Source organism: Amblyomma maculatum, chromosome 1 (assembly GCF_055883805.1).
Source record: "Amblyomma maculatum isolate TAMU_Amacu chromosome 1, ASM5588380v1, whole genome shotgun sequence".
NCBI lineage: Eukaryota > Metazoa > Arthropoda > Arachnida > Ixodida > Ixodidae > Amblyomma > Amblyomma maculatum.
Genome location: NC_139344.1, coordinates 449,558,413 through 449,584,055, shown reverse-complemented (window position 1 = coordinate 449,584,055; position 25,643 = coordinate 449,558,413). Strand labels below are relative to the sequence as shown.

Genomic DNA, 25,643 nt, shown 5'->3' with positions numbered 1-25,643 from the left:
CTCGTTTAGCTATGCGTTCCTGCCACCAGCAAACTGAAACCAAGCACCGTGTTAGCCGTCTCGAGCCGTATTACAACCCTCTTGTCGTCTCTTCCCCTTGAGTTAACAAGATTGCGAGTTCCTCACGCGGGGCATTCTAAGAAAGACAAGGAATAGACAGCACCGCGGCATAACCGTTGTCATGGCTTGTCTCCGGCGCCGATCTCTGGCGCTGAAGCTGTAAACTGCGGCTGGAAATTCTATCCTGGTGTTCCCGAAAGATTGTTAGCACTAGAGGTTGGACCAAGGTATTAAATCCTCATTTGATTATTATTATTATTATTATTGTCGCTAACGGTTTTAAACTCCTTGTTGGCATTAACAACCGAAATGGGTTAAAAAAAGTATAGCTTCTGCCATTAAAACATAATAAGACGAATTGGTTTACGTTGCGGCCGCCCTGGCCCAAAGTTTCTACAAATACTTTTTCCCTGTTCTCAATTTATCCGATATCTTGGAAGTGTTGTCTGTAATAACTGCTGTATTCACAGGAACTGAAAAGTTGATTATTCGTTTGAATATTTGAAGAGTATAGTTGTAAATAAGGACTTTCATCACAACCTCCACAACTATCATGACTTTTTACTTACTGCCAATAACTGACTTTTCTAATCATTGGAGCTAAATGACTACTACCTTTCAAGCTATAAACAAGTGACTTCAAAGCAAGCAACTGGCTCTGTCTCCCAGCCCTCTCCCTCATTCCAAAAGCCCCAGGTGATATTGGTACACTACCTCCTCCAGATGTAAACTTAACTATCCGTCAGGTTTTTCAGTCCTGACTGCATGACTCAATGCATGAACGAACGAGCTATTACCATATCTACGAAAAAAAAAGGAAGAATGAATGATTAAACTGCATTTTCCAGTGAGGGTTTGTTGTTCGAGCTGATAAGCATCGTAATTTTCTCGGCGAAGTTACGATAATATTTATGAGAGTGTGTGCAGATGTTTGGGTTTTTCAAGTGTACGTAGATACCAAATCCACAGAAGAGCTACGAATTTAGACTCAGGGCTTAAGCGCGCCATAAAAATAATTATACGCGCCGCAAATCAAGCTACTGAGTTAAATAAATCAAACAAAGGCACAATTCAATTTATTCACCCACAAATAATTCAACTTATTCAGCCATAAATAGCGACTGCGTCAATAAAGAGTTTATTTACCTCTCTTCCTTGTGGTTCGGAACCGATTGCGCCATAAATTGTTAGTTTGAAAGCGAAGCGCAAAGAAGGATGAGAGCCAAGCGCTTTCAGTAATTTGCGATATCCAGGCAGAACATGTTGACGAGCTGTCTTATGTTCAGCAACACGTATCACATACAGCTATCACCTTCGCCCTTTTAACCTCTGTGCATTTTTCTTGGACGGTATCTTAATTTCAATTTAAACAAGTACAGAAAGCATAAGAAATTTTTAACCCAGACTTGTCTCTAGAAAGCACGCATTCTTTGTAGGACGTTTACCGCGAATTGCCGCACCTTATTAAGCTGTCTGCGATCTCTAAATAGCGCAAAAAAAATTGCGGTTCAGTTTATGATAGCCGCAGCCCCATGGGCTTTCACTTCTGAAGAGCTGATTTGTTTGGTTTATTCATGAGGCACATACAGTTTATATTTTTGATCTGATACTAAGGACGTGGTCATTGTACGAACGCTTAAAAATTTTCACAGTGCCCAGAGGGAAGGTATGGGCGGTTTTACTGTTTAGTTCACAGTGAAAAGTCAAGGCCATCATTTAGATTCCTGTGTTCAACCTAGTCATATCACTCTTCCGCAAGCCTCTCATCCTTCGGCTCTGCTGAAAGTCCAGTACTTTGGACGTTTTTTATTTAAGGAATGTCGGGACGTAAGGATACGCTTGGGGAGGTGCTCTTATGAGGCCACAAATAAAAAGAATCTGAAAATATTTCAGGCCTTGTTTTCGGGTCGTATGACTGCTTTGGGTAAAAGGATGTTCGCGGCCGGGTTTATGCTAGTTGTGCTGTAGTTAATGTGGTGAAGTGAGCTGAGCCCTATGCTGTTTGAAAGCGAGTCTTCAGGTGTCTTCGTCGGGTTCTCCTTGGAGCCTTTGCAAGATAGGACAACCTTCAATTCTTTCCAAAGCTCCATCCAGACGGAATCCTGAAAAGAAACGGGCCCAAATTCCTATTAGAAAACTTATTCAAAGGAAATTGCGGACGACAGTGTTCATGAAAAAAAAAACAAGTGCGTGTTTTTCCGTCAAGTATACTCTAAACAACGTTGGCTGTGATGGAAGATGACACTCTCTAAACGTGTCTGTCTTAATACAAAGTGTGGTAAGTAATATAAGACTATGATTAATAAACTACCGGTACAACATAACTTGGTGGGAGCCAGGTTACATGGTTTTTCGTTATTTAGAACTGTTCAAGGAGTTTCTATATTACGCTCAGCGTGATATTTAAATAAATATATTAGGCTGGCTTGCTTTACGACATCAAGCTCTATAAACCTAAAGAAACAAGATGAGTATGATTAATTTCTTTTTATTTATACATTCATTTATGTATCCAGTGTGTTGCTTTCATCATTGGAGGTTAAGAAAAAAACGATACTGTTTTTTTAACCATGCACCTCCATATTACCAGTATCTATTATCTGCGTTCTAAGCAAAACCCGATGTTTGTTTGAAACATAAAGGTTAATTCAGCAGCCACGCTAGTGTCACTGTGAGCGCTTTTTGTGATGCCACGAGACCAGCTTGGTGTCAAGGTCGAAGAAAGAACTAACAATATCCTGTGCGGTCAGCAGGTTTCTATTATAGGCCGAGGCAAAAAGATCAACTTCAGCGGGCACTGCGCTAGACCACAACGCGATCTTAGTAGCCGTTTTCTTCGTGTGCTAAAGTACAGTCTTTCAAGAAGCGCTTCGAATGTTGACATCTTCAACATCGTTATTTCCTTCGACAGAGTTGCACTAAAGGCCATAATGGGTAGTATACATTTTGAATCTGCTGCCACATTTTGACACCTAGCCTTCGAGTTGCACTCGACATTATTTGCAAATAAAAGTTTCTCTTCAATCAGTGTCTCGGGCGCATATTTTTTCTGGTTTTCCAGCTCATTCTGTAGCTGCCTTGGAGAAACCCTCGTCATATCGCAGCCTACACGAGCCTGAAGAGGTTGAGCCGGCGTTTGTGGGTTTGCATTGACGTTAACACGAGTTAGTTTACACTGACCAACACAGAACATTGTCGTGGTCAAAGAGAAGAACGGCAGCGGCCGATCAAGACGACGGATAAAGTGGCAGTCAACGAATCGGAAGTTCGTGGCTCAAGGATAGATAGATAGATGGATTTATTGAAAGGAAAAGTCAGAGAGGTTGGCCCGAATAATTCAAATCTGGCCTGCTACTCTGCACTGGGGAAGGGGAAGGAGAGAAGAAAGAAGGTCATGATGGGTGACGATGTGGGAGAAGGCATATAAATATATATACAGACACAGCAGCTTGCTTTACAAGCGCGAATCAAGTCCGCTGGCACTCAAATCACGGCAAAGAGCACGCACTGCCTGGACGCCCTTCCCCTTGTCCTGCCAAGCGCCCAGCAGCAGTGGCTCAAGGAACAAAATCAATGCATAACCGGAACAAGCGGTCCTGTAGCACTATATATAGCGGTGCTATATATGAATGAATGCACAAATGTTCTACAAGTTTGCGTTAGCTTCTGGTCACGTTCCCAATAATGAAACGCGCGCACAGACAGCGGCTTGGTGAGCAGCTGTCGCTCAGTGAGATGGGCCATGCAACGACTTAAATAATTAAAAATTGAATGCTAACATTACCTATGCGGGATTCCTTCTTTCCCTTTAATTTTGTTTGCTTTAGCGCGATATGACTTCAAGCCTACAATACAGAATTTTGTCTTTTTTTCATAAGTGAGGATTTCTGCATTTTTTCGTGTCGCTGATTTCCACGTATCTGTAACCGGCGCAACTCTCCTGCTCAACAAAAGTGTTCGTTTTGGGAACCAAACTATCAACAATCAAAGAGGAAACTTTGAAACCATAACCAGGACCGTTAGAAACCGCCAGGCTTTTGTAATGGGGAATCATAGTATAGCGCACGGAAACTGCGCTGCCGTGATATAACGTTCTCATTATTTTATAGCGCAAGGAATAAGGGGTCATCTATGTTGTCTGGATACACTTGTCCTATGTTAGCGATACTATCGTATCTTTTGACCAAAAATACGAAACAATATTCGCGCCCTTCAGCAAATCACGCAAGCTTCTTCTATTACTCAAATACCAACTGTAAGTGTCGGATTTGTGCGCAGTGTTTGCTTTGGACACTTGATTCCGTAACTACGCCTTGGTTTTCAGGATGGGTAGGGTTAAAAACGCCACTGATTAAATTAGCCTAATAACCCCGGTCCTGGCTTGGGCAGAAACTAACAGACGCCTTAGAGTCGTTTTGTGAGCAGCGGTGAAATGGAGCTTGACTTTATATGCTCTAATACGACTTGCTCGAGATAAATGACGAACAGAAGCAATTGCTTAGGCTTCCACAACAAAGTAAACGTTCTGTCCATAGGAACACTCTACGTGCTTTTCCGGTATACGGTTTCTGGAGGTGAGGTCGTAACGTGAGAAATGCCTTTCAGCTTACCCTCTCTCCATAGGGTATCTTCTTTATCTTCCAGAAGAACTCTAGAGTTACGATGACGATGGCGCCGCCGCAACCGAATATCAGAGCCAGGAACACGCCGCCCACGTTAGACAGGCCCATCTCACTCGTGGAAGAGGCGGCCGACTCGACGGGACAGGCGTCCTTGCCTTTCACGCGCCACCACCGCCGCTTGAGCATCTCCAGGTCCCCGCGCTCCTGCAGCCGGATGATGTATGACGACAGCACCGACCGCACGGGGGAGCCTGTGCCGTGCAACACGAAACCCGCTTGAAACAGTGAACAAGAGACTTGCAGTGCACACTATTTGGTCTTTAGTGCTCGGGCCTGATCATATCCAACCTAAAGAGCTACACAAGCTTGTCTAAATTAAGTCAAAATATTCGGCAGCCCTGTCATAACACGATACTTTTCTGTTGTTCTCTAGTGTTTTGTAGTTCTGTGGATATTTCGTAGTGTTTTTGTGCTGCCTTTATAGATATGCAGTATTCTTCTGTTGCAGCTAAATAAAAAGCTGATGTTACTACACAAATTTCTGTTTTTTCAAGAGAATGTAAAACGCCACACAAAAATTGTGTTCTAATAACAAAACATTTCTTGAGTATATTTGCAGTCTACAGCCTCCGCAGAAAACTGTTTCTGTATATATTGATACTTAGCATTTCCTGCTTTTATTTCAGCTTGTATTGGAACCAACTGTGTACGTGCCAGGCATATTTTTTCTATCTTTGATGGTTTCGTCTCTCTATCTCTCTTTATCAAGAACAGCACGATTCAGCTGGTCGAATGCAAGATATCATCGTTTTTGGGTAATTCTAGTTGGTTAGTTAAACCACCAGCTTTTGCTGAAGTAAATGTTTTCCGATCATATTGCGTGTATCGCCGAATTGTGTACTCGTTTAGACTGGTTACGGTCTCTTTAATTCAAAATCCGCATAATGGCCACATAATGGCCACATTCTCCCTCTCAGCTTAAAGTTGTAAATACGAGTTCTGCCCGCACTATATCAAAACAGTGCTTCTTAGGAAAGTTGAGAACAGTGCAGAAGCTTCGCTGTCGAACCACCTTGGTGATTGCCCAAATCATCTGTGTTGGACACTTTCAATGTGCCGGCTCGAAACAAAGAAAACCATTGCAGCGTTCAAAAAAAGAAAGAATAAAAATGTTTTTCTGGGCATGGCGTTTAACAATAACCAACGCCGCATTCGCACAGGACTTATGGCACACAATAAATTATATTAAGACGCTTCTCATGTTTTCTGTAAGTGCTGAAATGAACTCGAACTCCAGAGTTTCATTAATTTGTGTTGCCGCATACCGTCGTTTTCCATGCACGAGGATACTGCATGTCAAGTGACACTGCTCTTCTCTTTTTTTAGACGAAGTTCAAAAATAAAACTTTTGTGTGGAATTCTTGCCGATTGTTTACACATGTACAGAAATTCTTCAATTTCCCAGTCGGTAAAAACTACAGAAAATTTTCTGATGTTAGGACAGGATTTCTGTGCGGTTTTTGACGGGAAACCTGCGGTGACAGCAGAACTTTCTGTTGTAACATCAGAAATTTCTGTAGTTACAACAGAAAAGTGCTACAAAACTACAGACAACAGAAATATACTACAGAAAAATTACAGAAGTACAGAAAAGTACTACAGAACTACAGAAAAATCTGATGGTGACGAGAGAACTACAGAATATTTTGTCATATTTTTGACACAGTTCTGTAGTTTTTTTTTCGACTGGGTTTTCTTCTCATGTAAGAAGAATAAGGAGCTGAAACGAAACTAGCGCTTAGAATCGGACCATGTGCATTCAAAAACCCTGGACCAACAGTATTGAAATCATCATCATTGTCGTCATCATCAGCCTGACTATACCCCCTGCAGGACGAAGGCATCTCCCATATTTCTCCACTTAACCCGGTTCTGTGCTAGCTACATCAACTTGACCCCTGCGAACTTCTTAACCTCATCCGCCCACCTAACTTTCTGCCGCCCCCTGCTACGCTTTCCTTCCCTTCGAATCCAGTTTGTTACCCTAAGCGACCAATGGTTATCCTCTCTTCGCCCTACATGTCCTGCCCATGCCCATTTTCTTTTCCTAAATCCACTAGAATGTCGATAACTTGAGTTATTTCTCTGACCCACTCTGCACGCTTCCTATCTCTTGATGTTACCCCTACCGTTTTTCGTTCCATAGCCCTTTGCGTTGTCCTCAACTTAAGTAGAACTCTTCTGGTTAGACTCCACGTTTCAGCCCCATAGGTGAGTACAGGTAAGATGCAACTGTTGTATACTTTCCTCTTGAGCGATATCGGTAAGCTGCTTGTCATAATCTGCGAGTGCTTGCCAATTGCGCTCCATCCCAATCTTATTCTTCTTGTTATTTCCTTTTCAGGGTCCGGATCTGCGGTTACTACCTGTCCTAAGTAAACATATTCGCCTACTACTTCCAGTGCTTTGCTACATAATGTAAACTGCTGTTCCTTCCCGAGGCTGTTGAACATTGCCTTAGTCTTCTGCATATTGATTTTCAAGCCTACCTTTCTACTCTTCCTGTCTAGTCATCAATCATTATTTGCAGTTCATCCCCGGAGTTGCTTACCAAGGCAATGTCATCAGCAAATCGCAGATTATTGAGGTATTCTCCATCTACCCTTATCTCTAACTGCTCCCACTCCAAGTCTCCGAATACTTCCTCTAAGCAAGCTGTGAATAGTACTGGGGAGATTGTGTCTTCTTGCCTAACACCTTTCTCTATGGGAATTTTGTTACTTTCTTTATGCAGAACTATGGCTGCTGTGCAGCCACTATATATATCTTCCAGCACTTTCAAGTACGGCTCATCAAACCCCTGATTTCGCAATGCCTGCCTCACCGCCGATGTTTCAATCTAGTCAAATGCTTTTTCGTAATCAATGAATGCTATGTATAAGGGCTGGTTATATTCCGAGCATTTTTCTATCACCTGGTTGCTGGTATGGATATCATCGATAGTAGAGTACCGTTTCCGAAAACCTGCTTGATCCTTTGCTTGATTGCAGTCTAAGGTTGTCCTGATTCTATTAGCGATTACCTTAGTAAACACCTTATACGTGACGGGCTGATTGGTCTGTAATTTTTAAGGTCCTTAGAGTCGCCTTTCTTATGAATGAGGATAATGTTTGCATTCTTCCATGATTCCGGTACCGTCGATGACACCAGGCACTGCGCATACGGGGTGGCCAGTTTTTCTAGCACGATATCGCCCCCCCCCCCCCCCGTCCTTTAGCAAATCTGTCGTTATTGAATCCTCTCCAGCCGATTTCCCCCTTTTCATATTTTGTAAGGCTTTCTTGACCTCGTCCTTCGTCACTGGTTGAACGTCAGACTGTTTTTCCCTGCCGCTAATCTCGTTACGGTCCTGACTACTTTGGCTACTGTAGAGATCTGTATAGAACTCCTCGGCTACTTTGACTATCTTGTCCATATTCGTGATGACGTTGCCCGCCTTGTCCCTTATCGCATACATTTGGTTTTTGCATATGCCCAATTTCTTCATTACCGCTTTAAGGCTTCCCCCATTCTTTACAGCATGCTCAATTTTCTCCATGTTATACTTTTTATATCGGCCACCTTGCGCTTATTGATTAGCTTTGATATCTCGGCCAATTCGATCTGGTTTGTTGAATTGGAAGCTTTCATACACTGGCGTTTTTTAATCAAATCTTTCGTCTCCTAAGATAGCTTACCGGTATCCTCTCTAACTATCCTACCGCCTACTTCTACCGCACACTCGGTAATGATATCTCTGAAATCATTGTTCATTGCTTCTAGGGTAATGTCGCCATCCTCGGTTAGAGCTGAATGTCTATTCTGTAGTGAGATCCTGAATTCATCTGTCCTCCCCCTCACTGCTAAATCGTTGATGGGTTTCTTTTTTACTAATGTGTTGCGTTCCTTCTTCAGATTTAGGCTAATTAGGGACCTCACCACCCTGCGGTCAATGCATCGCCCTTTCCCGATAACCTCTACATCTTGCACATTGGCGGGGGTTGAACGCATTATGAAGTAAGTTTCATTTTTAGTCTCCCCGTTAGACGTTTCTATGCCCGTTTCCGGTTCTTCCGTTTGCTGAAGAAGGTATTCATGATTCTTAAGTTCTGCAAACTCAACTAGTAACTCCCCCCTGCTATTCTTAGAACCAAGCCATAGTCACCTACTGCCTGGTCTCCTGCCTGCCTTTTCCCTACCTTGGCATTGAAGTCGCCCATTATTACAGTATACTGCGTCTTTATGTTTCGCATTGCCGATTCTACATCTTCGTAGAAGCTTTCAACTGCCTGGCCATCATAGCTACATGTGGGTGCATAAGCCTGTACAACTTTCAGTTTATATCGCTTATTAAGCCTAATTACGACGACAGCCACCCTCTAATTAATACTATAGAATTCATCTATATGACCCGCTATATACTTATTGACAATGAAGCCTACTACTAGTTCTTGACTCTCTCGTAAGCCTCGATAACACAGTACATGCCCATCCTTCAGTACAGTATATGCCTCATTCGGCTTCGTAACCTCACTAAGCCCTATGGCATCCCATTTCATACCCTCTAGTTCCTCTAAAAGCCACTGCTAAACTAGCTTCACTAGCTAGGGTTCTAACGTTAAACGATGCCAGGGTCAGTTTCCAATGGCGGCCTCTCCAGCGGAGCCAGCAGTTCTTAGTAGCCCGTGCTGCGTTACAGGGGTGACCGCCACCGTGGTCAGTTGTTCCGCAGCCGCTGGTAACTGAGGGCCAGGGTTTTATGGAGCTTATCATGAGAGGTTGGGGCCAATTACTGCACCAGGGTGGCCAACTCCTGTTCTGGTGAGGGAGTGCGTTGCCGGAGGTGTCACTGGCATCAGGTCGCACCCCAAACCTGTTTATGTAATTCCATCGACACGCGGATTTTTTTTTTTTTTTAATCCGGTTGAGAATTGCGCGACACCGGGATTTGAACACCTGTCCTCTTGCAAGCGAGGCGGATGTTCTTCTGCACGCCAGCGCTGCACTGTATTGAAATTAAAATTGTATTAAAATACGAAGTTTATAAATAAACAAGTCTTTCTCAATGTTTAATTGCTCCTTCAATTGGAAAGAAAATTAATTTCTTACCAAGCACATGAGTGTGTATATCCTAGACTAATAGTAATTAACCTTGTGTCGGCTACAAGCGATCATGTAGCGTTATTCTCGCAAGCAAGGTAATACTATCACCATCATTCGGCTATCTATGTGTACTGCAGAATAAAGAGTTGTACCGCAACCCTCCTCCCCGTTTAACTTTCTTCTGTGGAAGCTGTGGCCGCCCTATTTTTAGCAAACGTATGGATATCATCCACACACCTGAGTCTATTCCATATCCCTGTACGTTATTACTCCCAAGTCATCATTTCAACCAGGCTGTACGATACTTGCACTAATATGTAGCGGTAGAGTAGCCAACAAAATAAGAATGCCTTTCAGGCAAGCCTGACCACTACATTTGTATTCCTTCGAAATATTTTTATAGCTGATTAAAAATTCATGTTCAAGGTATCGCAGCATTTTCTCGGGAACGAGGTCGTGGCTGAAGTCATTGTCTTTCTGATAAGCTGGAACAACGTTTACTTTGGCGCGCAGTCGATTGAGTTTGCCTCCGTCCCTCTTTGCAGCACCTACCGGGTGGAGTGGCGATGCCATATCCCTTGTTGTCGAGCAGGCCTCCGATGGCGGTGAGGTTGCAGTCTCGCTCCACCTCGTACTCGATGGAGGAGGCCTCCATGAGATAAGCGTAGTTGCCACGCTTCACCCGCTCCACGCCCTTTTTATTACTGGTGGGGAACGCTGTTGGTCTGGTAGTGCTCATGGTTGTCCACATGCGCTTAATCAAAGCGTTGTCCGAGTTCTGCAGTAGCGGGCTTCAATTATAGTAATCAATTTTTACGTTCATTTGCTTATCTTTGCTCTAAATACAGGTATTTAGGTATATTCACAATAGCAAGAGAAAGAGTATAGAATAGCTAATATGTGGAATGACAACGACCACACAAGGTTAAAGAAATAATCCAACGGTTTCATTAAGGGAGATAAAAGGACAGCAGAATAAAAATATTTACGTATAACGTCCTGCGCTTCCAGTCGACGAGCGGAATAACTAATCAAGAATGACCATTTTTTCCTTCGCTTCGCACAACCTGCAGACTGGAGTACAGAAAGCTTGTTACACAAGCGGTTGCGGGTTAAGTCGCATGGAAATGTGCGTTGCTGGGTCAGCCGATAACCCAGCACCTGTCATTGTGTTAAAACGCGCTGCCATGGGACTGGGGTCACTATCTAGAAACAGGCGCGCAAAGCTGAACTCAAAAAGTGTCCGCACTAGTGCGTAATTATTGTAAAACATATCTATGTGAGCACCATAGGTTTTGTTCGCTAAGCCTGAGATCAGATGTCAGAGATGTGTAAAACATTTCGATACGGTAAACGTATTAAATATATGTGTGGTTTACCGACTTCTGCGGTATTTAAATACATGTTTTGTAATCTCTCAGCATTAGGCATACCATGAGCGTGTACCATGCTCGCCATCAGACATTATTCGAAACCCTATGACATGGACGAGTTGGCAAGACTTAGGACGACTTAGCACGAGTAAGCAATAGAACCATGATTCCTATGAACCATAATCCGGCATGCTAAGCTAGAATTGTTTAAAAACGGTCTTATCAGTGTCGGGAGGTCTTTCACATCAAGTGATAGTTTACGGCTGCGTGCTAGTCAATATGTGTAAGATAATAGCGGCACAGCAATTAAGGATAAATGAGTAGGTTAATAGCAGAACGCACTTGCAACGGTTTCCAGAAGTGTGCAGACGGGGGCCATTAGCGCTACTGGCCCAACTATTTGCATCGGCGAAAGGAGACATCACACTAACAAAAACGGATAAAATATTCCTCGCGAATACTCCTTTTCTTGTTTGTTTTCTTTTTTTTTCAGAAAAAGTAGCTGCGTTTGGCAGAAAATATCAAATATCCTCAACGTCGTCCACATTCAAAGCTCCGGCGAAACGGCAAAACTGCTGAAGGCCATTTCTGTGACGTCATTACAGTAGAGCTCTCTTTCGATTCAGAGGAGGCAGTCCCAAAGACCGGAAACGTGGATATCAACCCAAACTGATCCATTTCTCCTCTGATCCTTTCAATCAGGCAACCGTGGCGCCAAGGTGCAAAAGCAGCTAGCTTCGACAGAATTGCTATGTTTCACGCTCACGCTTCACCTCTGCGTCTAATTGTAACGCACACGTGCGGTTAGGATTAGGCTGTCTCGAAGCACCAGGAATTGCATAAAGTTATTCAAGGCAGCAGAAGAGTGCAAAATTGATTGAGCTCACACCCAAGGCCGTTCACTCTAAGCGGGACACGGGAACGCGTGGCCGCTCTTTTTGGGGCGCCAGTGCATCGCACCAGACTTCGTACCGATGCAAAATGGCTTCTCATGCGAAGCCGCACGTCCAGGTCCATCCGTGCCTCCGCCATTTTGCTTCGACGTGTGGGCACGTCGGATGAGATTGAGCTTTGAAGAGATTGAAGACATCCTCGAATGTTAATCTTAAGAGAGGACGACCATGCGCGTACACATCGTAGACGTTGACGCCTATCGACTTATATGTATTGTTTGTTGCCGTGCAATGCGCACAGGACCTTTAAATGCGTTCAAATGATCTACGCTTTATAGTATGGCGACAGGAAGCCGTTGGTCGCGTGCGATGTCTAAGTTGAGGAATTTCTTCTGGTGGTATGTAAGCGAAAGGGATTGAGGGTACGTTCGGCCCAATTTAAGTACAGGTTGCTGCTAACCAGCATAAGCTGTCGGCAGGGAATATATTTGAGAAATAATGAACAAAAATTAAGTGTTCGAAAATGTTTCCCTTCATTTCTGCTTTGCGTACCGATGCCTCATGACCGTCATTCCTGGTGACGTGCGGTAGGAATTCTCCCTTTAATCAAGAAAATGGTAGGCGAGGCTACATTACACTACTCAGGCATACTCAAGGATATTTTGAAGGCTTTTACACTATGCAAAAACAACGAATGTCGCGCGCACCGCGTACCTTTTGTTGAAAACGTGGAAATTCATTGCGCTTCAAGCGTATAAAAGTGTAAAAACTACTTCACCGGGTTCCTAGCAAGCCCAAATGAGCGTGAATGCCGTTGAGACGTTTCGTGAAGCATAAACCAGCGACAAGAAGGACACAGTGCTCGTGTTTGTGTTTAGTGTCTCTCTCCGCCCCTTTCATGCGCTGTATTAATTATAACAATTTCAATTACTGGCAACGCTTGCAGTTCTGCACTCCTCGTAATTTGGTATTAGCAGTCCACAGGCAACGAATAGCGCTCCTCAAGACATAGATTGGGTACATAACTCACGGCTGCTGCGCCCATCTGCATGTGGCAGCGCCGAGGGTAGATCTGCTTCGATAATTTTACCGCTTAAGAAAGCATGGCTTTTTTTACAGATAGCATATTTGTTTACACATGCCATAACCTGTATGTCTATCCTGCCTTACTATTTCATTTGTGATTTCCTTTAAAGCCGGAACTTAAGGGTCCCGCCCATTCTTGAACGAGTTCAGGTGAATATATATATGCCGCGATTACTGTGAAGTTGTTACCTTCGTATATAACTGTGATAAAACAGCGAGCACTTGTGCTACGAAACCGCGAAAGAGGTAAACACACTCCGTACTGGTTGTATTCCAACTGTATTCGACTCGAAGGAGTGTGCAGCTGTCACAGAAATCTGAGAAAGAAAAGTGCACGAATCAAGAGAATCTATCGAGTACGTCACCATAACGGTGCTGCACGCAATCAGTTAGTGCCAACGCCCCGCATTACTCCCAGCTAGAGACGCATTAGCTGAGAGGTGGCAGAAAAAAAAAACAAACAAGATAAAACCGCACAAGCAAGCTTCTCGGGGAGGTAGTTTTGACGTACGTGTACCTATGACGTTTCTCTAAAATTGCTGTTCTAGAAGAATATTCTTTTTCGACTGGAAGTGAATAATCGTTCTCAAAGGGTACTTGTCCTTTATAGCTATTGCAATAAGATTGTGTTCATGCGTTAAAACAAGATTTCTCATTTTTAGCAAAGCTTGTGTCCGGGCTTGTTGGTTCTCTTTCACCGATTTCATACGAATTCTGATTGCGTCTTTGTACCCATTTGTTCATTATTTCTCAATTTCATATAAATAAACGAGCCGTATTGCAGCAGGGCTCAAAAAACGATGGCGGGGGAACAATAGGTGTGTGTCTGGTTACTGAATGGATAGTTGGTGACCCCAGTTACTAGAAGCAGGGAATAGGAAGGAGCCATACAGCAGTGATATATGCTCAAGCTGTAGATGAGACCTGAAAAAGAAGTTTGCCATTATTTACGAAAGGCCTCGCGTTAACCTGACACAAAATCATGAATATAATCCACAGTACTCGTAAATGCCTTTTCAAGAAAGCCGGATCTGCATTTTTGAACCCAGCTGCTTATGTACTATTAAATAGAACACAATACGTTCTTTAACATCTGATACGATCATAGTAGGCCAAGAAGCTCGAGTCCCTCTGATATTTTTGTATCGGTCTTTCAGTTGTTGTTTACCCAGGCTCCCAAATTGAAGCCCAATAGAAGCGAAGGTCTCAGCAATGCCTCTGAATGGCGCGCTGTCAATGAAGGCGGCCGCATAAGCATAAAGCTTTTCGCTCCCATTCATCTCCAAGCGGGAAATTTAATTCAACATCGGAGGCCGGTCTCTGAAGCACTCACGAATGGAAAGTAAACGGAATGCTGAGTGAGGTCAAGTGGACGGAGAGATGGAACGTATCGGAGCATATACTCCTCGGGGCAAGTGAACTATTGGTTTTCAGGCTTTCCTTCCGCACTCGCGGCATTTCCCCGAGAAGTTTTCTCTTGAGGTCGCATAAATCAATTAGGAGCCCCAACTTGGCAAACGAGGCCAAAAGCTGCGCGGCAGCATTTGTGTGCAATCTGTACAACAAAAGCTGGCAATGGTAGTGAGTGAAGAGCATGTGAAGGTTTAAGAGATCCGTCGACATTAAACACACATCGCCCCACCCGGGGGTAAAGCATTGCAGGCGATTATAGGAATGTTAGCCAAATGTGCACAGACCCGTTGCGTTTCGTTTTGGTGCAAACATATAGTATCATGATTAGCCTTCAAAGAAAGATCGGTCAAAACGCTGACTGGTACCAAAGTGTGTGCGCACTATATTATTTCTGGATCTCTAAACGCATCTTAAAAGGGCAAAGCGATAGTGATGTGTTTTGACCAGGGAGTACTGATGGAGATTCATGAAGACCACGACATCGACTGCACAGCCCGAAGAAGGGCAGTTAAACACGAGAGCTGATTTGCGATGGCGATAGCTACAAATAGACAGTTTCACTTTTAGCTATCTGTATTTTACCTAGAAAATAGGAAACTATTGAACATATGTTTATAGAGCCTTGGGTGTGGCCTGAACAACCAGTCGGAAGGCTACCATAGAAGGTGGAGGTCACAACAGCGATAGCGGTAAAAGATTACGACAGCAAGGAGTTAAAAAGCACACACTAAATATTTTTACACCTTTTTGGATGCAAACAGTGTGCTCGAGTGCAGCCGAGCTAACATCGCATGCGTGAAAAACAGCAAAGCAGGGGTGAGGCACGGCAGTTTGTAATGAAGAGTTTCCGGTTGGCTACCCTGCGTTGTGTAAAACGGAAGAGGGGCATAAAAAGAAAAACGAAAGAGAGAAATGCTGTCTAAAATTTAAAATCCGCTGCCACAGTGTCCTGAGCACTATGGGGGCTGCCGAGTGCTGTGGCCTCAACAGAACATAGGATCAGCTTTTCGACGCCAAACAAATGATATTTGCACAACGAAGGATGTTCTACGGTGAATCAGTTCTACTATACTCATAGGGTGTTAGCCTGAGGATGGACAGCGTTGCACCTTTAAGGATGCAACAATGTTTAGTGTGCACACGCTAAAATTTCCATCCGTTTTATAGCGGTCCCAAATCTCCCGTCATGCGCTGACTGAAGGTTTGACTCTGAGAAACGTACGCGGTTAAATGGCTGAGCATAAGCTGTCACAGCTTTTCATGATTACTGCTCCAAGCCGATCACTTTTGCTTTAATTTGTTTTTCATTTCAACGAGGGCAACACCTTCTCTGCAACTTGAATATGTCAGCGCTTCGTAGGAAATAAGAAATTGCCTCGCCTTGAAGAAACGGTACGTTGAACCGCCCTCGAGGCACCCGTAGGAAATCTTGGTCTGTTTGGCGAGATCATTGGCGTTCTCGATGGGTGCCGTCATGCGCTGCGCTGTGAGGAAGGCGGCCAGGTTAGCAGTGTAAGACGAGATCATAATCAAGGAGAAGAACCACCACATAGTCGAGGCGATGCGCGTCGATAGGGCGCTGCAAAAAGGACAAATAAATATTAGCCTTAGTTTCATAGTATAAATGCCCATTCTGGCCTCGAGTACCCAAAAACTACTCCATTTCCACCACTGAAAACACATGCACCGCTTCGTCGATGGTAATAAACCACTTATTGCAGCAATTAACGGCACGCGCAATTTTACCCTTACAGCCACGGTCTATGAAATGAGAGTAATGGGGAAAGCGGTTTGAAGTAATTTAGTAATTTCTAAGCCAGCGACTTGAATAGAACCCTTGAGGCCAGGTGCACGGTTCTCGCTACGCATATTTGCTGTACTAAGAAAAGACTACCGTATTATAAGAGTTGAATAATTTTTTTATGCTCCTTTCTTCCCAAACGACGTTCAGATTTCTAATTTCACCCACTGAACACGGGCGCTTTTGTAGGTATTTCGTGCTCGGGAATTCAATTTAAATATAGTACCTGATATGCGCGAATGCATATCTATGTTGCGGTGCTTGCTGAGTAAAATACGTTATTTGTATCTCTAGGTAAGATCAAGCTACTCAAATGATTTACAAACAATGGCTACCAGCGACTCCGAAATTGTGCTTAGAGCTATGCTCTTCGTGCATTTCAACAATGCCTCGATAAAAGAGGTTTTCTGGTTTTTCCGCATTGCACATACCGCGCCTGCTGCCAGGCGTTGATATAAAACAACAAATGGCTTGGCCTGTCACATATGTAAAAATAACGAATTAACGTAATGAAGTTCATATCATTTTACATTGTCCCTTCTTCTGCCAAAAAAAAAGAATTAAATATTTCCACCAAGGCCTAATCAATTTTCAATTCGACCGCTTTTTACTAGGAATCGCCAGCTAGCGACCGGACTCTCACATGGGCGTAATCTCGGACCCCTGTTGCATGATGGCGCCCGTGGTGAACCAGAAGCTGTTTGGCAGATTGAACTGGTTCTGCAAGTCTCCCTCTTCGGGCACGCAGGGATGAGGGGAGACCCACTCGTACGGCGTGAACCGCCCCATGATGAAGATGAGCAGTGAGACGCCCAGGTATCCCGTGAGCATGTACAGCCATACGTCCACCGAAAACGGGTAGAGGAACGAAAATAAAGACGGATCGCTCTTCTCGGGCTTCTTGAACAGGATGCTGATGCCGGTACTCATGAATGGGATCGTGAAGTCCACCACTGACTCCCGCTCGTAAGTGATAGTCAGGTCCACGATGGCTGCGTCCGCTTTCTGTAATAAGAAAACGCGACGCCTATGAAAATACACATGTAGAAACGTGAAACGCGTACTTGACACGGCACGAATTGGAAGTCGAGGAATTTGAGAAACGCACACTGAAACTCGCGCAGTTGACAAACGCTGATGGGAAATGCGAATAACGTCTGCAGGGAGGTGAAGCCGGCCACGCCACTTTCTCAACAGTTTCCTCATCGTTTTCATTTTTTACGCGTAATCTTCGACTTAGACAGTTTTAACCCTGCGACAGTTTTAATATAACATTGGTGCAATGTTTTGAAATGTTATCACAGCACGCTTCATCTTAGTATTACTTTCGTGTTGAGAAAACATAGGGCTCAGAGTGTGCTATTTATATGTCATTATATATGCTCCGGCCTGGGTAACTTATACTGAATGGAAAAATAAAAAATACAGTTTCTGGCACATCAGCTTTTGACGGGTTGCAATGCTAAATAAGGTCACATAATTTTAGCGCTTTGAGACCAAACTATTGGTCAATTGCAGGTAACAATTTATTGTTTTAATTATTTTGCCTTTCTCGCTTTCTGTGTAGAAAGCGATTGATTTGGGAGGTGTAAATTACAGCACAAGGCTGCCCGCCTTTGCCGACGTTTTACGGCTGTACCCATATCAATCTGACATCAGCGACTACGGAAGGGACGGCATCTTTCCTTTTATTGCAGCAGCGTTTTCTGAGAAATAATTTTGATTTCATTGAATTTCAATTCCTTCTGTAACGTGGTTAACTTCAGGCATAGTTGTGACTGCTGTTCCGTGTGGCAATGCTGTCGGAACGGTCAAACCCTTTTGTGTCTTCTATCAGTACTGTTTTGTTTCTTCCTTTCAAGTTGTAATAAACGTTTCAATAACTACAACCTTGGTCTGCTCGACGCAACAGACGTTGAGATCGAGCTGCCCTCAAACTTCAACTTGAAGCGGCCTCACGCCGTAGCGACTGACTCCACAGTAGGTTAGCTGAGGAGGCCTCGTGATTCCTAGGGTGCGACCCTTAGCAAAACGTTGGATTTGTCTGCGCCGTTTTCAGCGTGCTCTTCGTAACATGCCGCTTAATTTTGTTTTCTTCTACATTGATACCCTGAAAAGTATTACATTTATTGCGTAAGAATTTTGTGAAGTGTCGAAGGAGGCTGAGGTGATGATATTTGTCTTGTCCAAAAATTCTATATCCTTTGCCTACAAAAAAGTAGCTCTTTTTGTCTAGCTCACGCATTAGCATTTGAAAAAAGTTTTAATTTAGATGCGAAGAGAAGATGGTGGCTAATCCTGGCTCTACGTGGCTGAGGATGGTTGGCCGCAGTTTGCCGCGGGGGCTGGCCTGCCCCCGGCGGTTGCACCTGTTGAAAGCCGTCATTGCACCCACCGCCGCTTCGATGGCGGACAACTGTTGTCGCGACGCGCCTCGTTCTCTCTCTCTTCCTCTTCTTCTTTTACTTCGTCTGTATTTTCTCAACAATGCTGTTGCGTTCTTTTCATCCGCTAGCTCACACTCAAATGACGTTGGTGTGGTCATTTTGAATCGCGTTCTCCTGCGCGACTGCCACAATGCTATATGACACCCTTGTAACCGTAATGTGCGTTCAATTATACTAACTTCAGTATTTACTGCACGTACGCTTCCGCTCCTTCCAATTAGTTTAATGATTTCTCAAGGGACCTAATGTTTATTTTCAGTCGGTCGCAATGTCATCAAGTTTGGTGATTATAATCGCGTGCTGGATACGGTTGCAGACGTACATGGCCACTCTAAAGCAGGCCAGGCTGGAACACGCGAGAGCAGCGACTCCTGGTTGAATAGTTTTTCCGATGCTTTCGAGCTGGTCCATAGGCGAGTCTTTTAGTGAACATGGAGCCACAGTATTTCCTCTAGACAGGGTGTAAGTTTTACCCTGGCTTGTGTCAGGGTTTGCGCTGCTGATGTTCTGCAGCTTCCCCCCTGCATTAGTATAGATTACTGGATATTGTCCCTGTGCTCTATCACTCGATGTCCTCATTTCACTAGCGTCTTCTCCAAAGAATGGCGTTAGAATTCCGTGTTTTGTATGACAGAGGGATGAGGAATGGTTTTCAGCGCATTTCGGGCATCAATAAACTGTGTGGCGCATGAAGATTGGAATGCACTAAAGAAACAATGGCGCCCTAAGAAATCGGGTGTCAGACGAAGTTGGTATTGTGACGGCAGAACTTCGCGGGGCACAGTGCACGCATTTCTCATCGGCACTCAGTTTGCATTTAGGGAAGAGCTCCCTGGACGACCGTAACGTCGTTTGCGTGCTCCGCCTTGACGGCGGCGGCGTGGCGTCGTCGGCGCAGTACTATAGTTGATCCTGAAGTGCTCAACTAAATTGCCGATTCTGGGATAACTGGACCTCAAACTTCCTCTAGTACTCTCGTATATGGGAATCGAAAAGCTTCTCTCTCTTCTTTAGATATTTTAGTGCTATTTCAAGTCACTTTCTCCTATATCTCCCCATAGTACTCCAGTACATTCGGATTAAAAACCTTCTCTCTCTTCTTTAGGTAATTTAGTGCTATTACACAGCCACTTTATCCTATATCTCCCACTAGTACTCCCGTATATGCGGATAAAAATGCCTTTTTCTATTTTTTAGGTATTCTAGTGCTATTGCACAGCCGCCTTCTCCTATATCTCCCTCTATAGACTCCTGTATATGCGGATCGGAATGCTTCTCTCGCTTCTTTAGGTAATTTAGTGCTATTGCACAGCCACTTTATCCTATACCTTCCTCTAGTAGTCCAGCATATGCGGATTGAAAAGCTGCTCTCCCTTCTTCAGATATTTTTTGTGCTAATGCACAGCCACTTTCTCCTATATCTCCCTCTAAAACTCCAGTACATGCGGATTTAACAGCTTCTCTCTCTTCTTTAGGTATTTTTGTGCTAATGCACAGCCACTTTTTCCAATATTTCCCTCTATAGACTCCTGTATATGCAGATCGAAATGCTTCTCTCGCTTCTTTAGGTAGTCTAGTGCTATTGCACAGCCACTTTATCCTATACCTCTCTCTAGTACTCCAGTATATGCGGATCGAAAAGCTTCTTTCCTTCAGGTATTTTTGTGCCAATGCACAGCCACTTTCTCCTATATCTCGCACTTTCGTTGCAACACATTTTTTCTTAACAGGCTAGCCTCAAACTGCCAATGAATATTACGACAGCGTTGTGGCTCCGCCTTCCTCTAGCAAAATTAAAAAAATGGGTTCAGCACATGGGCCAGATGTTTTCCCGGTGGTATTTTTAATCCGGTTCTGGCGCGATATAGGTCCCAGTTTCATCGATGTAATTAGGCTCTGCTTCCGTCAACAAGTTTTTCCACATTCATCCAAAGCAAATCGCATTGTTCTCATACCCGAAAGTGATTCTTCTTCGTTTCCTCCTGGAGGTTTCGACTCCTAACTTTCCTAAACTTCAATTACATAGTATTGAGGTAATTATTGGTCCGACATTGCGGAAACCTGGTTCCTTAATTTATATGTTTTCATCAGGTGTGATCTGTAGCTGGTCGTGACGTCCATATTAAGTCTTCTGAAATGCCAGATATGATACAGTACAGCATCCGTCTCCTCGCTCAAGGATTACTTGTGTCCGACGTCCCAGTTTTACATCCGAGGTTTACATTCATTGTTCTTCGCCTGCCTATCGCTTTCTGTTATCGCTTTTGAATCCATTGTAGCTGTGTAACTATATCATATATCTATTTAGTCCCTCTGTGTAGGTATTGTGCAAAATATGTACCACGTTTTGTTGTTGTTTTGGTTGTGTATGCCCACCCCTCATGTAATGCCCCTTCTGGGGTCTTCAAGGTTACAAAAGCTAAATAAATAAAAGAAAACTTCGATTGTTTCGAACATGCCTACATTTACACTACGCTTCAAGCCTTTGGCACCCTTCTGCCTTTTTTCTTCTAGTAAAGGAGCGTAACAGAGATATTTGCAGCACATTATCTCCTGATGGTCGCTAAAGTGTTCTTTTTTGTAACCCATGGCGTTCTCCAAGGATTCCCACTTGGACAATTTCTTTGGACAATTTCTTAGCAGCAAATCGCCACTCTTGTATTGGAGGTCTGCCATTGTCAGGTAGCAGTACCGTGTGTGCTACAGCTGTCTGCGACATCACTGTGTGCTCTGCAGATGAACGGAGCCAGCTTGAGGACTTCCCTATATTCAGAGTGAATGCTTATTTATCGGGGGCTGATCTGAGTCACTCTAAAAGCAATTACTTAGTTACAGTGTCCTCGCAGAGGCGCACATCCTCAGCGACTCAAGTTTCGCTGTCTGAGGAGGAATGCAGACTTATGTTGCGGAGAGCGTCAAAGCTGGCGCCCGGTTTTCCCAGTCGTTTGATTTTCTTTGATGTGAGCGACGTTATCTTGTCCATTTAGTGATGCTGGGTACCTTTTGGTACCAGCTTAACATTGTTAAACACCCTCCATGTTATGATACCTGTGCAGTTCGCGGTGTTTGCGTTGTTCTCGCCTGGAGGGACAGAACTGGTTGCAAAAGCAGTGCTGGGACAGCCACGCGAGCGCGGGGGATTTGAAATTCGTAACCTCTTTTTCGCATCATATTTGCCAGCATTGTAAAATCTCATGCGCATCAAGATGTGCGCAGTATCCCCTATACGAACTCTGATGAGGTATTTCATGGGCCCCTCTACACGTAAATTGGATTCTACTGTCCTTGTTAACTCTGGAGGTCAATGTGAATAACTGTCGCCCTTCTACAAATATACAGCTGCCTTTCAAAGGCATGCTAAGTTTATTCAGTCTTACATCAATATTGTTGAAGATGGTGTGGTCGTTATAGTAGGCGAGTTAATATTACGTTTTGTACCCGCAAATCGGTGGTCACCAATGCGTCTGTTGCATTGGGCCCGCATAACTTTGTTCTCCCTACCGGACCACCTACAAGTCTTTTATTTGCTGGTTCAATACGGCTATGCTGCCCGGTCGTAACAACAGGGCATTATTTATTTATTTTGCGTGGTCGTTTTAATAACAGCCGTCCCGCACGCCTGTTATTATTGGCCGGATTGTTCAGTTTATGGCGCAGTCGTTGCGCAGCTGTAGTTTACATTCGTCGCCACCATGGTGTCTTGTATCGATTCCCGTACCCAGTGTGACCTCTTCGTACGATGTCTAGTGTTAATAAGTTCATGCTCATGTGTTGTGTAACTAATCAATTGTACATATGTAAATAAACAATCTAAACACAAAAGTGCCTCTTGTCTTCGCGAAGGATGGAGGTTACATTTTCTGTTGAATAAACTTCTCTTTGCAGCTGTGTCCTGAACTTAGTAGCTCTTATCAGAAGGACGTACTTTTTTTTTCTCGGTAGAAGAGCAGTTACTGAGATAATAATCTTGACCTTTTAATTTGGTGGTCAACAATCATATCAACCTGGTGTTCAGGTGAAATTGGCGATGATGCGTCTCGTTGAGGCAGTCTTTTTGCGCTATAGCCACATCACATTTCTTTGTTTTATTCCCAGTGCTTATCTGCTTTTCCTTTTTTTCTTCATGGGAATTCCTAGTGTACATATTCATTTGTTGGGCAATCGATCCCTTTTACATATGCATACATAGTTTTTATGAACACACGTCTGATTTAAGACACTCTGGTGAGCTAGTTGGTTCATATAAAAGGAATGTGTAAAACTGCGTCAAAAACCGGACTGAAGGAACACACAGGTACAAACAAGGCGCTGACTTCCAACTCATGGAGTAAGGCAAATTGGTTCATATTAGGCGAACGAGTAAAACTGCGGAAAATAACGGGACTGAAGGAACATACAGCCACAAACGAGGCGCATACTTCCAATTCATGGAGTAAGACACTCCGATGCGCTAGTTGGTTCATATTAAGCGAGAGAGACCTTCGTTCTACAGTGGGTATAGTAAGGCTGATGCTGCTGCTGCTGCTGATGATGATGACGACGACGACGACGACGACGACGAAGACAGGCAGTAAACCTGCGCGAAAAACTGAACTGAAAAAGCAGACAGGCACAAACAAGGCGCAGACGTATAGTTGGAGGTCTGCGCCTTGTTTTTGTCTGTGTTTTCCTTCAGTCTCGGTTTTCGCGCAGTTTTACTGGTTCACAGATCTCATTTTATCTTCTCTCATCGCATATAACTTCATTTTTGCTACTGCAGCACCAAACTAGGATTGCTGTATTTATCTTATCTGGTTTGTTAGCGTTACATCTCCACATGGCATTTTTCCTTGCATCGAGTTTTTCTCTACGCCTGCTAAATTTCCAATCTATCTTTTCCGCCACGACCGGCTTTATTTTCCGCTGACACGCTTTGTGCGGCGACCGCCGTGTAACTGGGTGCTCAAAAATTGGCGATTCCTCGTCTTGTTTTCCATATAGAAATTAGTCAAGTGATGACAAGGGCAGTATTTCGAGGTGCAGAGTCCAAATTGTGCGTGCAAGCCGGGAAAGGCAGCGGAAAGGTGATTAGATACATACGCCTGCATTTATTCCCTTCACTGCTTGCACCACAAAGTGGCAGCATCTGTAACGTAAATGCATATTCTTTATTATTGTTTGCAGTTGCATCTAATATCAAAGTTATTAGGTTTATTGAGTGCGGCCTGATTATAATCCATGTTGCCATTGTGACAACAATATTTGCGAAGCGATACTGTTGCGACGTCGTCCAGACGATGCACTTCACTGACAAAATGTGGTAGTTGCTAGCAACTTGTTTTGGGTAACCGGCTTTGTTTAGAAAAAGAGACCTGGCATGTTATACTGAATGGATTAAGCTATCTTGTGAGGTATTAGAATCTCTGTTGAATGCATAACCGCGTTGCATGGTTTGCGTATACATGGATAAAAAAGCTCCTGTAGTTCTACGCTCCTGATATACCACAGTGGTTCTACAAAAAAAAAAAAAAAATATTTCCCTAGACAATGGCAGAAAATAAAGATTCTGTTATGTAGTTGCGATAACACGCTAGAATTACGCCGTTTTATGCTCTTGCAGTGTAACTAAACCAGCACTTCCAAAGAATCGGAACATGTGTATATTATGAACGTCTTGCCAATTCTTTAGGTGTCTGCCCCTTCGAAGCGCAGAATTTTCTTTTTTTTTTAATATACACTAGGTTCCTCTACTGCTCAGTTGTTCCAGTTGGCAACTAAGAGTTTCGGCCTCCCTGTTCCAGTATTCGTGACATGAGAGTCAAGTTCCTGAATGAGCACATACCCTGTCGAGCAGTTCTTTGATCATGCCGTTCCACTCGTTGTTCGCCTGCGGACTGCCGTAGGCACCGTCCGCGGTGAGGTAGAACTCGTACTTGAAGCCTATTTCTTCGGCCAGCATCTTGATGAGGTCGATGCAGTAGCCGTAGAAGCGGTCGTTCCCTGTCTTGTTGCTGCCTTCGGGGTGGAGCATCGTGTATGGGCGGCTCTGCACAGAGGAGACCAAAGCGCAGAAGAAGCTCCCTCCAAATCACTGTCCTCGATAATCCTGCCCAGTCCCTGCGGAGCTTCGTTAGCTCGTCCGGTACATCCCTAGTGTGCCTAATACAAACAATACGCAGCCCACGCCCCTGGAGATTCCTAAGGTCATTCGGGCATAGTGGGGATAAAAGCTTGTTGGTAAGAAAGCGAAAGCAGGAAGGGTCGCTCAGAATACACAGTAGAACGTAGTCACTAAACTCAGGTCACTGGCGGTTATATCTTTTTATTGTCAAATTTATCGCAAAAATGATTGCTGAATAAGGTGTTACGCTAACTGTTAAAGCGTTGACTTTATTTGGTTTTACTTTTTCGCAAAGCTGTTCTGGAGGCGGGGGGTTCTAGAGCCTGTGTTAGACACAAATTGTAGCCAATAATCATGCTGTCGAAATTGGCCCTGCGTCACCTGCACTGTAATTGAGCAATTTCAAATTTCGGAATTCGCAGCTCCAAGAAAGAAATAAAGACAAGAAAGAAATGAAGAAAGAAAGAGAGAGAAAAAGAAAGAAAGAAAGAAAGAAAGAAAGAAAGAAAGAAAGAAAGAAAGAAAGAAAGAAAGAAAGAAAGAAAGAAAGAAAGAAAATTTTTGGAAAGAAAGAGTAAGAACAAAAAGTTAACAGTTATCTCCTCTGCTGCTGACTGAAAGAAAACCGTAGCGCCTAGAGAAAAAGCACTTCGTGCCTTCGCAAGCTTCACAAGACTTCTGCAGTGCATGGGTAAGGCATGTCAAA

The 25,643-nt window shown here is 43.8% G+C and overlaps 1 protein-coding gene across 1 annotated transcript in view; it reads right to left on the bottom strand.

The window, feature by feature from the left end:
* Window positions 1–1,226: 1,226 nt before the first annotated feature.
* Window positions 1,227–25,643, bottom strand: part of LOC146209637 (glutamate receptor ionotropic, kainate 2-like) — a 170,250-nt gene continuing 145,833 nt past the window's right edge. Inside the window, exons 10-15 of the mRNA XM_084587433.1 lie at window positions 24,659–24,862; window positions 17,034–17,395; window positions 15,970–16,168; window positions 10,377–10,602; window positions 4,671–4,933; window positions 1,227–2,162 (exon numbers count right to left, since the gene is read on the bottom strand). Coding sequence (XP_084443559.1) covers window positions 1,950–2,162; window positions 4,671–4,933; window positions 10,377–10,602; window positions 15,970–16,168; window positions 17,034–17,395; window positions 24,659–24,862 — 1,467 coding nt within the window. The 3' untranslated portion in view covers window positions 1,227–1,949. The remainder of the gene's footprint in view (window positions 2,163–4,670; window positions 4,934–10,376; window positions 10,603–15,969; window positions 16,169–17,033; window positions 17,396–24,658; window positions 24,863–25,643) is intronic.